The 12221-nt window shown below is 36.3% G+C and overlaps 1 protein-coding gene across 2 annotated transcripts in view; it reads left to right on the forward strand.

Moving 5' to 3' along the window:
• LOC138700108 (neurexin 1-like) overlaps positions 1-12221 on the forward strand; it is a 940828-nt gene that overhangs the window by 847136 nt on the left and 81471 nt on the right. For both annotated transcript variants that reach the window (XM_069826434.1, XM_069826432.1), the window contains exon 11: positions 9032-9140. In XM_069826434.1, the coding sequence (XP_069682535.1) occupies positions 9032-9140 (109 nt within the window). The remainder of the gene's footprint in view (positions 1-9031; positions 9141-12221) is intronic.

Raw genomic sequence — 12221 nt, forward strand, 5'->3', positions numbered from 1 at the left:
AGAAACTAAACACGCTAGAACAATACAAAATATACAGACACACAAAAACACATCCAAATGAAATTCTCAACACACAACTCATTTCAAAACACACACACACACACACACACACTCTTTGACTCCACATTACATTACACAAACACACCCCCACAGGAACAAAACAAAAGGCGCCAAGACCAGCAACAACCAGTTCTGATGATGGCCAATAGCAGACTGAAACATGTTAACAAGGTAATATAAAATTTAACACAAGGAAGACAAATAATACGTTTTTCAAAATTTTTAGTTCATATTGGCTCAAAAGCTTCAAAATAGTCATGGAAATATAATTTAATAAGCTGTTTGAGCTTAGTCTAAATAGAATCACAGTGAATTTTAAAGTGTACTTTCTTAATTTTTCACTATTATTTCACCATAGTGTCCCATAACAGTTTAAACTAGGCTTAAAGGCCCAAACCTTGAAGACAGGTGAGTACAATAACTAAAGAGGAATACATTGTGTAGCTAACAAAATGTGTTAATTAAATTATTTTTTTCGGATAACTAGATATTATTAAAGTGTAGACGCCAATAATAATAATAATAATAATAATAATAATAATAATAAGAATAAGAATAATAATAAAATCTAGTGTTCATCATCATCATCATCATCATCATCATCAACTTTCAGGTTTAGGCCTTCAGACCTGTTCCGTCCTCAGGGAATATCGTCAGTCCATCTTGTTCTTGGGCGCCCAACATCTCTACGTCCTTTGGGCTTATAATTTAGCATTATTTTGGGAAGTCGCATTTCATCCATTCTAATTATGTGGTCATGCCATTTTCTCTTCTGTTGTTCCACTCTGTTGTCCATATTAAATATATTCAGCTCTGTTCTGATATCAGTGTTCTTTCTGTGATCTAGGAGGGTAGTCCCTGCAGCTGCTCTTAGGAATTTCATTTCCGAAGTCTCTATTTTCCTCTTATCTTTCCTATTTAAGGTCCAATTTTCGCATCCATACATCAGGACTGGTGTGTCTACTACTTTATAAAGTTTCAGTTGCGTTTCTTTTGTAGTTTTCTGTCGTAAGTGTCTCCTGATGGTTCCGCATATTCTCCCAAATTTCTGAACTTTCATATTTATATCTTCGTTTTGGTTATATGTCACATTAGACCCTAAATATTGGAAGTTGGATACTTGTTCGATTATTTTATTATGTATAATAATTTTGCACCTAAGTGGATTTTTCCCTAAAAAGGCCATTGATTTTGTCTTCGTAGTAGATATATTCAAGTTGTATTCTGTCATTATGTTCTGTAGTTTGAAGGATGCCATTTGTAGTCCATCTTCTGTTTCTTCTATGATAGCCTAATCATCGGCGAATAAAATTGTGTTTAAAACTGTATTTCCTAGTTTTATACCCCCCGTTATAGTATCTTGCCATCTCTTAATGGCAGTGTTATATAACATATTTCAGTTACATTTCATTCTGTACAGCATATCAATTGGTTACATTCACCCATGAAGAATGGCTACAATGCAAAAGACAGTTTAACGTCGACGGAACCGGTAATATGATTCATACGAAGGGAAGGGTATGACATATATAGGCTCAACAAAACTTGAGGCCACATATTTCGTGACGCTTGTGAAACCATTACAGCAGAAGTCCTGCTGGTGGCGCGACAGTGATTTAGAACGCGTTTTCGGAAATGTCTGAGAGAGAACGGATGTACATTCGAACGCCTTCATTGAATGCACAAGCATCGATCAAAGAGGTGACCAACACGAGGAGATGGGAACTACGGGGAGAGGAGGAATATTGGTGGCTACGAATGCAAACTGCCGAGAGAGCCTTTCCTTTCTTCTCCGATTATATTATTGCAATTCACTGTTTCACAAACACTGACAACTTCGTATGCAGTAACGTGCTTAAAAGGAGGTAAACTGTTGATACGAAGCAAACAAGATAGACACATCGCGTAGTACTGTCATTATGCAGCTTAAATGAAAACTATGGAACACTACTTGTGGCTTTTATAATTTTAATTTTAGAAATAAGCTTTATTTACAAAAGTTAGACTACAGGGGATGAAAAAAGGAATATTAATAACATGTTTAAAAAACTAAGTTCTTAATTTATAAAGACTGTGTCAAGAAGTCTGTTTTTTAATGGTATCATGACTTATTTTTTTTTTTATTCTTCGAATCTCAACGCGTACAAAATCAAGTATTTTACCATTAACAAACTATTATTTCGTAAAAATTGCTTCAATTTTATGGTCCCAATGTAGGTCTATGTTTAAAAGAAGATCAGAATAGTAGGCTACTTCAGTAGGCCTGTATCAGGAGTCGTCATCTCAGTGCACTATGGTGCAGGCACAGTTGGCTCGCTCAGTTCTATCCCTTAGACATCAACTGTGCAGCAGGAGGTGGGGGAAGGAATCAGGTGATGGCAGTGGCGTCCGTTCGCTTGTTCAACCCTTTTAATCAGTCTCTAATAATCATAATAAACACGGAAGAAACATGTACTAATTTATTTTAAGAGGAACTGTGTATTAAGTAAACGACTTTTCAGTTTAAGACAAGAAACAATATGTATTTTTCCGTTATGCATTGTGTCGTTTTTGAAAGTAAATTGTTCTTTTTTATATTAAAGTGATTGAGAACTTACAGACCTATAGGCCTAATGCATTTTCACTATTACGAAATATTAAACAAATTGAATCCATTAGTAATATTTAAATCATGTCTTCCTATTCCTTTGTTCAAGTGTCGTCAATAAAATAAAATAAATTATCCATTCTTTATCTGACACTACATATCACAAAACCAATTATTTGTTATTTTGTATAACATATCGAACATATTATCGTTTCTGTTACAAGACTGAAGTAGGCCTAAATTATTTTATTACAATGTAAATAACAAATGATAAAAATTATTTTCGCTGATCATTAGCATTGGTTTTCCTGGATTTTTTAATTCTTTTTTCCCTCACTAACTGATTTATGTTAGGTGTCAATGCTCGTGTAAAACACAAACGAAGAAGACATTGTAAATTATGGTCAGAAAGTTGGCTTCTGTGATGGGATGCGTTGGCTTGGCTCGACACACTGCACACTGCTACCTCCTCAGCCAGCGTCTCGGCGCTCCGAACTAGTATGCAGGCCAGTTGACGATGGCTGGCCTATATGGTATATTTTTGTCATTATGGATAATAAGGAGCCTATGAATTAAGTAATCACAGAAAAAAGCTGATCAACAACAATTGAAGTTCTTCCATGTGATTAATAATGGCAAATACAGTATTACAGAAATAAAACGAAATGAAATGCTGATAATGATCGGCTAATCCAGTACTGGGCATAAAGAGAAAGGGAGAAGAAAAGGGAATATCCTCACCCGTGTTCTTTTCGCTTCACCGCTTTAGAAATGAACACACAGTAAGGCACTATGTATCAGTGGTGGATTGTAGGTGACCAGCGAGATCCGAAGGCTGTGATGCCTGCCTTATACAATCCGTCACTCAGTAATGTTTGCCTTTCTGTGTACTCGTATTGTCGGGGAAGGTGGAGTGGGATGTAAGGGGTAGTCTGTAATGATTAAATTGAGTTATTAACGCCCAGGCCTGAGCTAACCTCTTTTTGGTTCCACTTCCTGTCACCGTAGTCAGTACGGTATTAACAATTCGTAAGATTCGCTATGATTATTCACTTTTGGACAAAAATTATTATTCAAATATTTTATCAGCTTCTATCTATGATTATTTAATCTATGGCCCTCTTATCCTCCATAATAATAAATTGATGTACTGAAACATTTCTCTTTGCTATGTACACATACAGGATGTTTCCGAATTGGTGTTACAATCTTTCAAGGATGATGGCGAAGGGTACATGTATCAATCTGAGATAAGGAACCATGGTCCGGAAATGACTGACGGTGAGTCGAAAGTTATAAGCAAAAATAGTTGTGTGGAAATGGAATTGTAATTTGGCACCACGTGCCCTCCTTCTCTTAACTTTCGGAACAGTAGTGGAAAAATGGTATGGGCCGGATGTCTCTTACGTGGGTACTTGTACCGATACAATCTGTGAGCTTGTCTACTGTTCCCATTGGCTCGTCCATATTCGAAAATTAGGTCTGCTTATTCCGCTCTCGTGTAGGCTACTCCTCCATTTCACTAGGACTGATCTACTATACAAGTTGCAGTGTCCAGTCGATCAGTCCTAGTGAAATGGAGGAGTACACGAGAGCGGAATAAGCAGACCTGATTTTCGAATACGGATGAGCCAATGGGAACAGTAAACAAGCTCACAGATTATATAGGCACAAGTACCCACGTAGGAGACATCCGGCCCATACCATTTTTCCACGACTGTTCCAAACGTTAAGGGAAGGAGGGCACGTGGTGCCAAATTACAATTCCATTTCCACACAACTATTTTTGCTTATAACTTTCGACTCAGTCATTTCCGGACCACGGTTCCTTATCTCAAATTGATACATGTACCCTTCACCATCATCCCTGAAAGTTTGTAACACCAATTCGGAAACACTCTGTATATTGGGATCATAAATGTATGACAAGTTTTACAAACCGGTTTATAAATGGTAAAAATATATATGATTTTTATTTTATTTTTGGGACCTGAAGAATTAAGAAGTGGAAAAATAAATACATGGTGCCAATTTATAAAAGCAGACTGTTCAGCACATTTTTATAAATGGAAAATATACTTTTTGAAATCATGTTCAAAATAATCCATATTTCCGTATAACCCCTATATACAAAATTTCCTCATAAAATTAAAATTTGGAAAACTACAAGCGGTGCTTTTTACTTTTAACTCAGCTTGTATTATTAGTCTGTACTGAAGGAGAGTTAACCAACAGTGCTACGTCCATCACACATGAATTAGTACACTATCCCCAGGCTAGGTGCATTCTCACACCAATCGGTTAAGTGTACTAAGGTTCACTCAAAATTACATCATTCTTATACACTAATGACAAAAATTGTTACAAATCATGCGACTTTAGGAACTTAATTCTTTACAGTTTAATTGTGCATCCTAATGCACAATCTTAAAGAATTTACAAGAGTGCCGTAATTTGTAACATGTAATTGTGATAAATGCGTAATAAAAATGTAATTTTATAGTTAAAAGAAAAAAAAAATCTGTACGAAGCAACTATGGCAGGCCTGCAGAACCCGTAAGTAGCGGAAATATGACGTCAGCCTCACTCACTTCTATTGGGATGATTGACTTCTACGTAGGGTTGTTAACATTCTTTTCATGTGGGAAAGTCTATCAGTGGCGGAACTGTAATTTAAAAAAAAATATTGTAATAAAGTCATTGTATTTATAATGCTTTATGTCGTTTCAAGGTTTACGATTATGCTAGATTTTCTGTCGGTAGTTTCTTTGAGATTTCTTTGCACCTAGTCTGCTTTAGATTTTCCAAAACTTTTCTCTTATCATCACCTACGGAAACATAAATTTGTAGCATTTAAGTAATGAATCTTGAAAGTTAATATAAATGTCACTATTCATTTCAATACAAAATGAACACGAGTGATGTCCTTAATTTAACAATATATAAATAAATAATCAATACACAAGAGATAGGTTTAGAAATAAATCCCGAAAAGATAAAAATTGGAAAGTTATCCTTTGAAAAGGTGGAAAAATTCAAATATCTTGGAGCAACAGTAACAAATATAAACGATACTCGGGAGGAAATTAAATGCAAAATAAATATGGGAAATGCCTGTTATTATTCGGCTGAGAAGCTTCTGTCATTCAGTCTGCTCTCAAAAAAACTGAAAGTTAGAATTTGTAAAATAGTTATATTACCGGTTTTTCTGTATGATTGTGAAACTTGGACTCTCACTTTGCGAGAGGAACAGAGGTTAAGGGTGTTTGAGAATAAGGTGCTTAGGAAAATATTTGGGGTTAAGAGGGATGAAGTTACAGGAGAATGGAGAAAGTTATACAACACAGAACTGCACGCATTGTAGTCTTCATCTGACATAATAATTAGGAACATTAAATCCAGACGTTTGAGATGGACAGGACATGTAGCACGTACAGGCGAAACCAGAAATGTATATAAAATGTTAGTTGGGAGGCCGGAGGGAAAAAGACCTTTTGGGAGGCCGAGATGTAGGAAGGAGGATAATATAAAAATGGATTTAAGAGAGGTAGGATATGATGGTAGAGTCTGGATTACTCTGCTCAGGACAGGGACCGATGGCGGCTTATGTGAGGGCGGCAATGAACCTCTGGGTTCCTCAAAAGCCGTAAGTAATCAATATACAGTTCGTAATAATGAACACCCAAAAGTTTGTTTATTCCATATTTCTAAATATGGACTTCGTTTAAATGTTGTTTAATATTGAAGTGACGGGTAGAAATAAATTGGATGGGACACAGTAAGCAAACAATTCTTTCGTATTCTTCAACAACAAAATAATGATATTCCCATTTCCTTTGGAAATAGTATTTCTCCACGGGTTTAGATTTTGCCATGTTTCAGTTCCCTTCAAGCTGCAATACGCGTGTTGTGTACCTGCCGCCGCGAAGATGAATGTCGATATAGCTGAGCGCAACTAGAACGCCATGACCACACTGGTAGAAAAGGTGGGTGGGGTAGAAGGGGGTAAGAAAGCAGTCGCTCTGAGGAGCTACAGTTCTGCAGGTCTGAATTATGGAATTTGCAAAACATTTTTAGCTTCATAATACTAGGTAATTAAAGAAATGATACTCCTGAATAGTTCCTTCTCTTACCCTTAAAACTAAAGAATAATATTACTTCACAAACAAATTCAAATTATTGTAACTCTGAAAATATTGACATTAGGACATATGTTTATATGACTTTTCTACTCAGAATGACTTCGGAAATAAACTCCGTAAGTGGTGGTAAATCCTCTTGAATCACTCTTTATATAGGCTATGTACTGTAATGTATATATTATATATAGATTATATAATATATTTAACATCTTATTTCCCTGCGGTGCTGAGTGGTCAGACATTCAGCCTGTCACTCAGGCGGTCTGAGTTCAAGTCTCGGTCAGGCCTGGAATTATTCGTTTAAAATTCCATAGTGATATTAATGGCGGACAAGCTCGCAGCTGGAGTTTTTATCGGTGTTCTCCTGTTTCCTCACGTTAGTCGTCAACATCATTCTGTCCGATCTTTACCCCAATATCGTTCGATAGCATTCCACGATCGCCGGCTGGCGATGCACGAAAGAGGGTGATCTAGAAATGAGTGGGATTGTCTGCTCCAAGGCTGGCTACTCAGTGAACCTTCGCGCAGTAGATCTACTAAATGGCAGTGCAGGATAATAGCACAGTCTAGTATATGGGCCCACAGTCGCGAAGCTTGAGTTGTTGAGGATACTAGAAACAATAGACTGTGCAGGTACTATTTCGCATTGTCTGTGATGAGGCAATAGTAGCGATCCTAGTGGTCAGCAACTATCTATGGATGCATATTTATTACGTATTGAGCTTGGTGACTGTATATACTAGACTGTGGTAATAGTCTCCTCTCAAAAATCGTAATATATCTACTACGTGGCAGTGAAGGGTAGTGATCTTCTTCTGAATCAAGCCTTTATGAAGTCTTCGCCGCGTTGTTTATATAAAAGTGTATAGCTTATGTACTTGTAATGTACTTGTAACAGAAAATATAAAAAAAATACTAAAGTAAATATAGAACGTTCGCTTCGGGTCTTGACCGAAACAGGGAGCCCAATCGCAGTCGTCTGATGTCGCTTCACCTTCAAGGCTACGTTATACGTATGACTGTATGCCTTTTGACAAACTCTTGAAGATCAAGATAGGTCTTGCAGTATGCAATATGACATATCTCTTGAGATCAAAATTAATTCTTTCAAATATAATTTCAGTGTATGTGTGCATTAAATTAGGTCGTTTGTCTATTGAAATGCCAGCTGAAAAGTTCACGGTAGAACAAAGAATTACGACACATATTATGAGGATGGTGTGAATATGTTAGGAGAAAATTCACAAACTATTGGGGAAAAAACAGGAATTTTACTTGAAACAAGTAAAGAGATAGTAAAGTAAAGTTTGGAAGTAAATCTCGAAAAGAAAAAGTATACGATTATGTCTCGTGACCAGAACATAGTACGAAATGGAAATATAAAAGTTGGAAAATGATCCTTTAAAAAGATGTAAAAATTGAAATATCTTGGAGCAACAGTAACAATATAAATGACACTCGAGAGGAAATTAAACGCAGAATACATATGGGAAATGCCTGTTATTCGGTTGAGATGCTTTTTTCATCCAGTCTGCTCTAAAAATAGCTGAAAGTTAAAATTTATTAAACAATTCTATTACCGGTTGTTCTCTATTGTTGTGAAACTTGGAATCTTATTTTGAGAGAGAAACAGAGACCAACGGTGTTTGAGAATAAGATGCTTAGGAAATTATTTGGAGCTAAGAGGGATGAGATTACAGGATAATGGAGAAAGTTACATAACGCAGAACTGCATGCATTGTATTCTTCACCTAACATAATTAGGAACATTAAAACCAGACGTTTGAGATGGGAAGGACATGTAGCACATATGGGCGAATTCAGAAATTCATTATAGAGTGTCAGTTGGGAGACCTGAGAGAAAAAGACCTTTGAGGAGGTCGAGACGAGAGGATAATATTAAAATGGATTTTGAGGGAGGTGAGATATGATGGTAGGGACTGGACCGGGTTCTCTAAAAGCTATTTAAAAGTAAGTAATGACACAATGTGAAAACCGTCCCATGTGGATACATAATGTAGGCAATTTAGAGGGAGATTTCCTGATGTTACAGATCAAAATTTCCACTCTCTGTGCCGAGTGCTACTCGCCAAGCATGTATGTGCTTTATCGGCCCATATCCAAGCCGAACACTCTGTATTATTGTGTAACTCATATCAGTACATCCATTACATTTACACTTTGAAAACATCATGAAAACGCAATGTTTATATAATATTATTGTATACTGTTCCTTTTTCAGGTGCTGCTGGCAGGACAGGGACTGAATGATAATCAGTGGCATACTCTAAGGTTTTCTCGGAGAGCTAGCAGCCTCAAGCTTCAAGTGGATGATGATGGCCCATCTAGAGGTAGATATTACATAGAATATTATACATTTGGAATAGCTTGGAGATATATAGATTCAACGCTTTCCAAGGGTGATTAATGGTTATGTACATGAAGAATTTTAATTGGAAATATGTGTGACTAATGCCTACCCACTTCACTTGTGTGATTCGGGTTCCGCTTACTGCGGATAGAAGACAGGACTGTGATCCATTTTCAAATTGCATACCACTTCGGCGAGCCACATTATGCATGATGTGTACCTGTGAAGAGTTATGTCGTGTATTAGGATGAGTGTATGTTAGGTGTTCGTGTAAGTGTAATGTAGAGAATGGGTGAGGATGATTATGAAGGTGAGGAAGGGTGAAGGGGAAACCTGGTGCTGGCATCCGACGGACGAATCACTATCAAGAGTGACATATGCCTTCCCTTCATATGCACTGCGGAGAGATATGAGATTTAACCCAGGCATATTGGTGCAGAATTTAATGATTAAAAGTTGTGCAACACGGTCTCTCCTAGTCTCGAAAAAGAAATTTTACAAGAAAATTTCTGACCCAACTGAGAATCGGACCTGGGCCAGCTAGTCTGGAGGCAGACACACTACTACAGAGCTAACTCGGCGAACTAATTGGAAATAAAGAAATTGTAATAAAGGTACTAGTCTAGGACAACAGAGACTTGAAGAATGGAATGTACTGTGCTTTATAGTAGGCCTACATTCACTTTGTACAAAAATATAATGTATATCTGTTATTACCTGAAAATAAGAGTGTCCTTCCAAGCACCACACTATAATACACTGCTGGTATATTTATGAAAACTGTCACTTATAAAATATAACCTATGTTTTAGATATTTTTTTCATAGTGTATGTTCAAAAGTGAATCGTTAGTTAAGAGGTATAATCTAATAAATTTAATATAGTTTTATCATTAATATTAAAGTTTAAAATTAGTATAATTTGAGAATAAATGTATAAATAAAAGAAAAAAATAATAGAACACGTTCAGAAAACGTATTATGTGTCTTTCACTTGTTAAATTTTATTTCCCTTGTTAACATGTTTCGGCCTGCTATTGGCCATCTTCAGAAGTGGTTGTTGCTGGTCTTGGCGTCTTTTGTTTTGTTTCCTTTGGAGGTGTGTTTGTGTAGTGTAATTTGGAGTCAAAGAGTGTGAGTGTCCTGAAATTGAGTTGCGTGTTGAGAATTTCATTTGGATGTGTTTTTGTGTGTCTGTATATTTCGTATTGTTCTAGCGTGTTTAGTTTCTGGCTTTTTGGTTGAATGTGTAGAATTTCCATGTCTGTGTTGATGTCTCTGTAGGTGTGATTAGCATTTGTGATGTATTCTGCATATTATGTGGAAGTGTTTTGTAATTTTGTTATGGCTGTGAACTGTTCTTTGTAACATGTTTGAAATGATCTGCCCTGTCAGTCTTATGTAGAAGTTGTTGTAGGTGTTACCTTTGAGTTTGTATACGCCTGTGTGGTTGTATTTGTTTGTTTTTCGTCGTTTGTGTGTTGAGATGTTTTTGTAGAGTATTATTTATTCTGTATGCGATGATGTAAAGGCGCCAAGACCAGCAAAAACCAGTTCTGAAGATTGCCAATAGCAGGCCGAAACATGTTAACAAAGTAAATAAAATTTGACACGTGAAAGACACATAATACTTTTTCCGAAGCGATATAGTGTTAAAAGTTGTGTAATCAAGATGTATAATGAAGAACACGTTCCACGAATGAGTGACGGAAACCCCCTCCTCCCCATATCATTGTAAAATATTAGGTCCTTCATCATCATTTCAATAGTATCTACCAAAAATGGTGCATCTGGATGTATTATTGTGACTGGCCTACAGATGACATAAGTGTGAGAAGTCATAGTAGTATGCTTTGGTGGGGTGAAAGTGGGCTCTACATGGACTTCACGAGACCTTGAGCCTATAAGGATGAATCGATAGTTGACACAACATAATTGGGTCACAATATATACAGGAAAGCGGACTCAAAACCATTCCCACAATAAAGGAGTGTAAGACACAATAGCCCTCTGGCTGCAATGCTAGCCTTCGGGACCTCCTCTGTATAAAGGAAAAAAGAGAAAATAACACAACATATTAATTTAAACTAGCACTTTTATTAATACATTTGCGAAGTTGGCCTCTCAGTAAGTTGCCATAACTATTTCGTCACAGGATATTAATTTATAGGCTTTAGGAAAATGTTCCTAATCCACTGATGAAGATTACTTCAGAATATATTTGACATGTTTGGTAAAATACGATTTTCTGACTATCGTGAAACGCAGGCATTCTCAAACCACTCTCGAAACATGTTTTCATGTATTTTATTTCAGCATTTCAGTCTCACCTGACGCTTCAGTATCTACTTCATACAGGGAACAGTAAACGAGGATGACGTGAGAGAATCGCAAAATGCAGAAACATTTAAATATTCTGAATTTGTTTCGTAGCAATTTTTATAACTGCAGGAGTTTATTTCGAAACATGTTGTTGCATCGAGTAGCTGTCGTATGGTGAGCATTGTAACTGTCTATTTAGAAAACTGCAATACTGAAATACAACGTATTTCATGTGTTTACATAAGGTTTACAATGAAAGAGGATACAGAGGTAAAAATGAGAAAATGGTTTAAAAAGAAGCGAATTAGGCGCTAACATAGACATATTTTAGGTCCTATAAATCTTACATATTTTGGGCTTCTTTAGCTGTTAAACAAAGCACATATAAATCTGTGTAAATACCTACTTGTAGGAGGACTTTTAATGAGCTCATGTCGAAACTTCTCCCCGAACATAAACATAAATTAGGTGTAATCAGGGTTGCCAGATTTTTTATATACCAAAGAGGGACATCATTTTTCAATCATAGAATACAGCACTTACTTTTCTCTTAAAAGAAGGAATAAAAATTATCCCTCTATATGCAATTACGCCTCAAAATTTAAATTTTAATAAAAACCATAGCCTATTGTAGGTACAGATTTTCAAGTACAAAACAATTTTTATCTGGTTGTAAGTTACTTCACGTTTCTCTGGCATCTTTCTGAAGAATTTGTGGCAATAATAGCCTATATTATGTC

Source organism: Periplaneta americana, chromosome 1 (assembly GCF_040183065.1).
Source record: "Periplaneta americana isolate PAMFEO1 chromosome 1, P.americana_PAMFEO1_priV1, whole genome shotgun sequence".
Lineage (NCBI taxonomy): Eukaryota > Metazoa > Arthropoda > Insecta > Blattodea > Blattidae > Periplaneta > Periplaneta americana.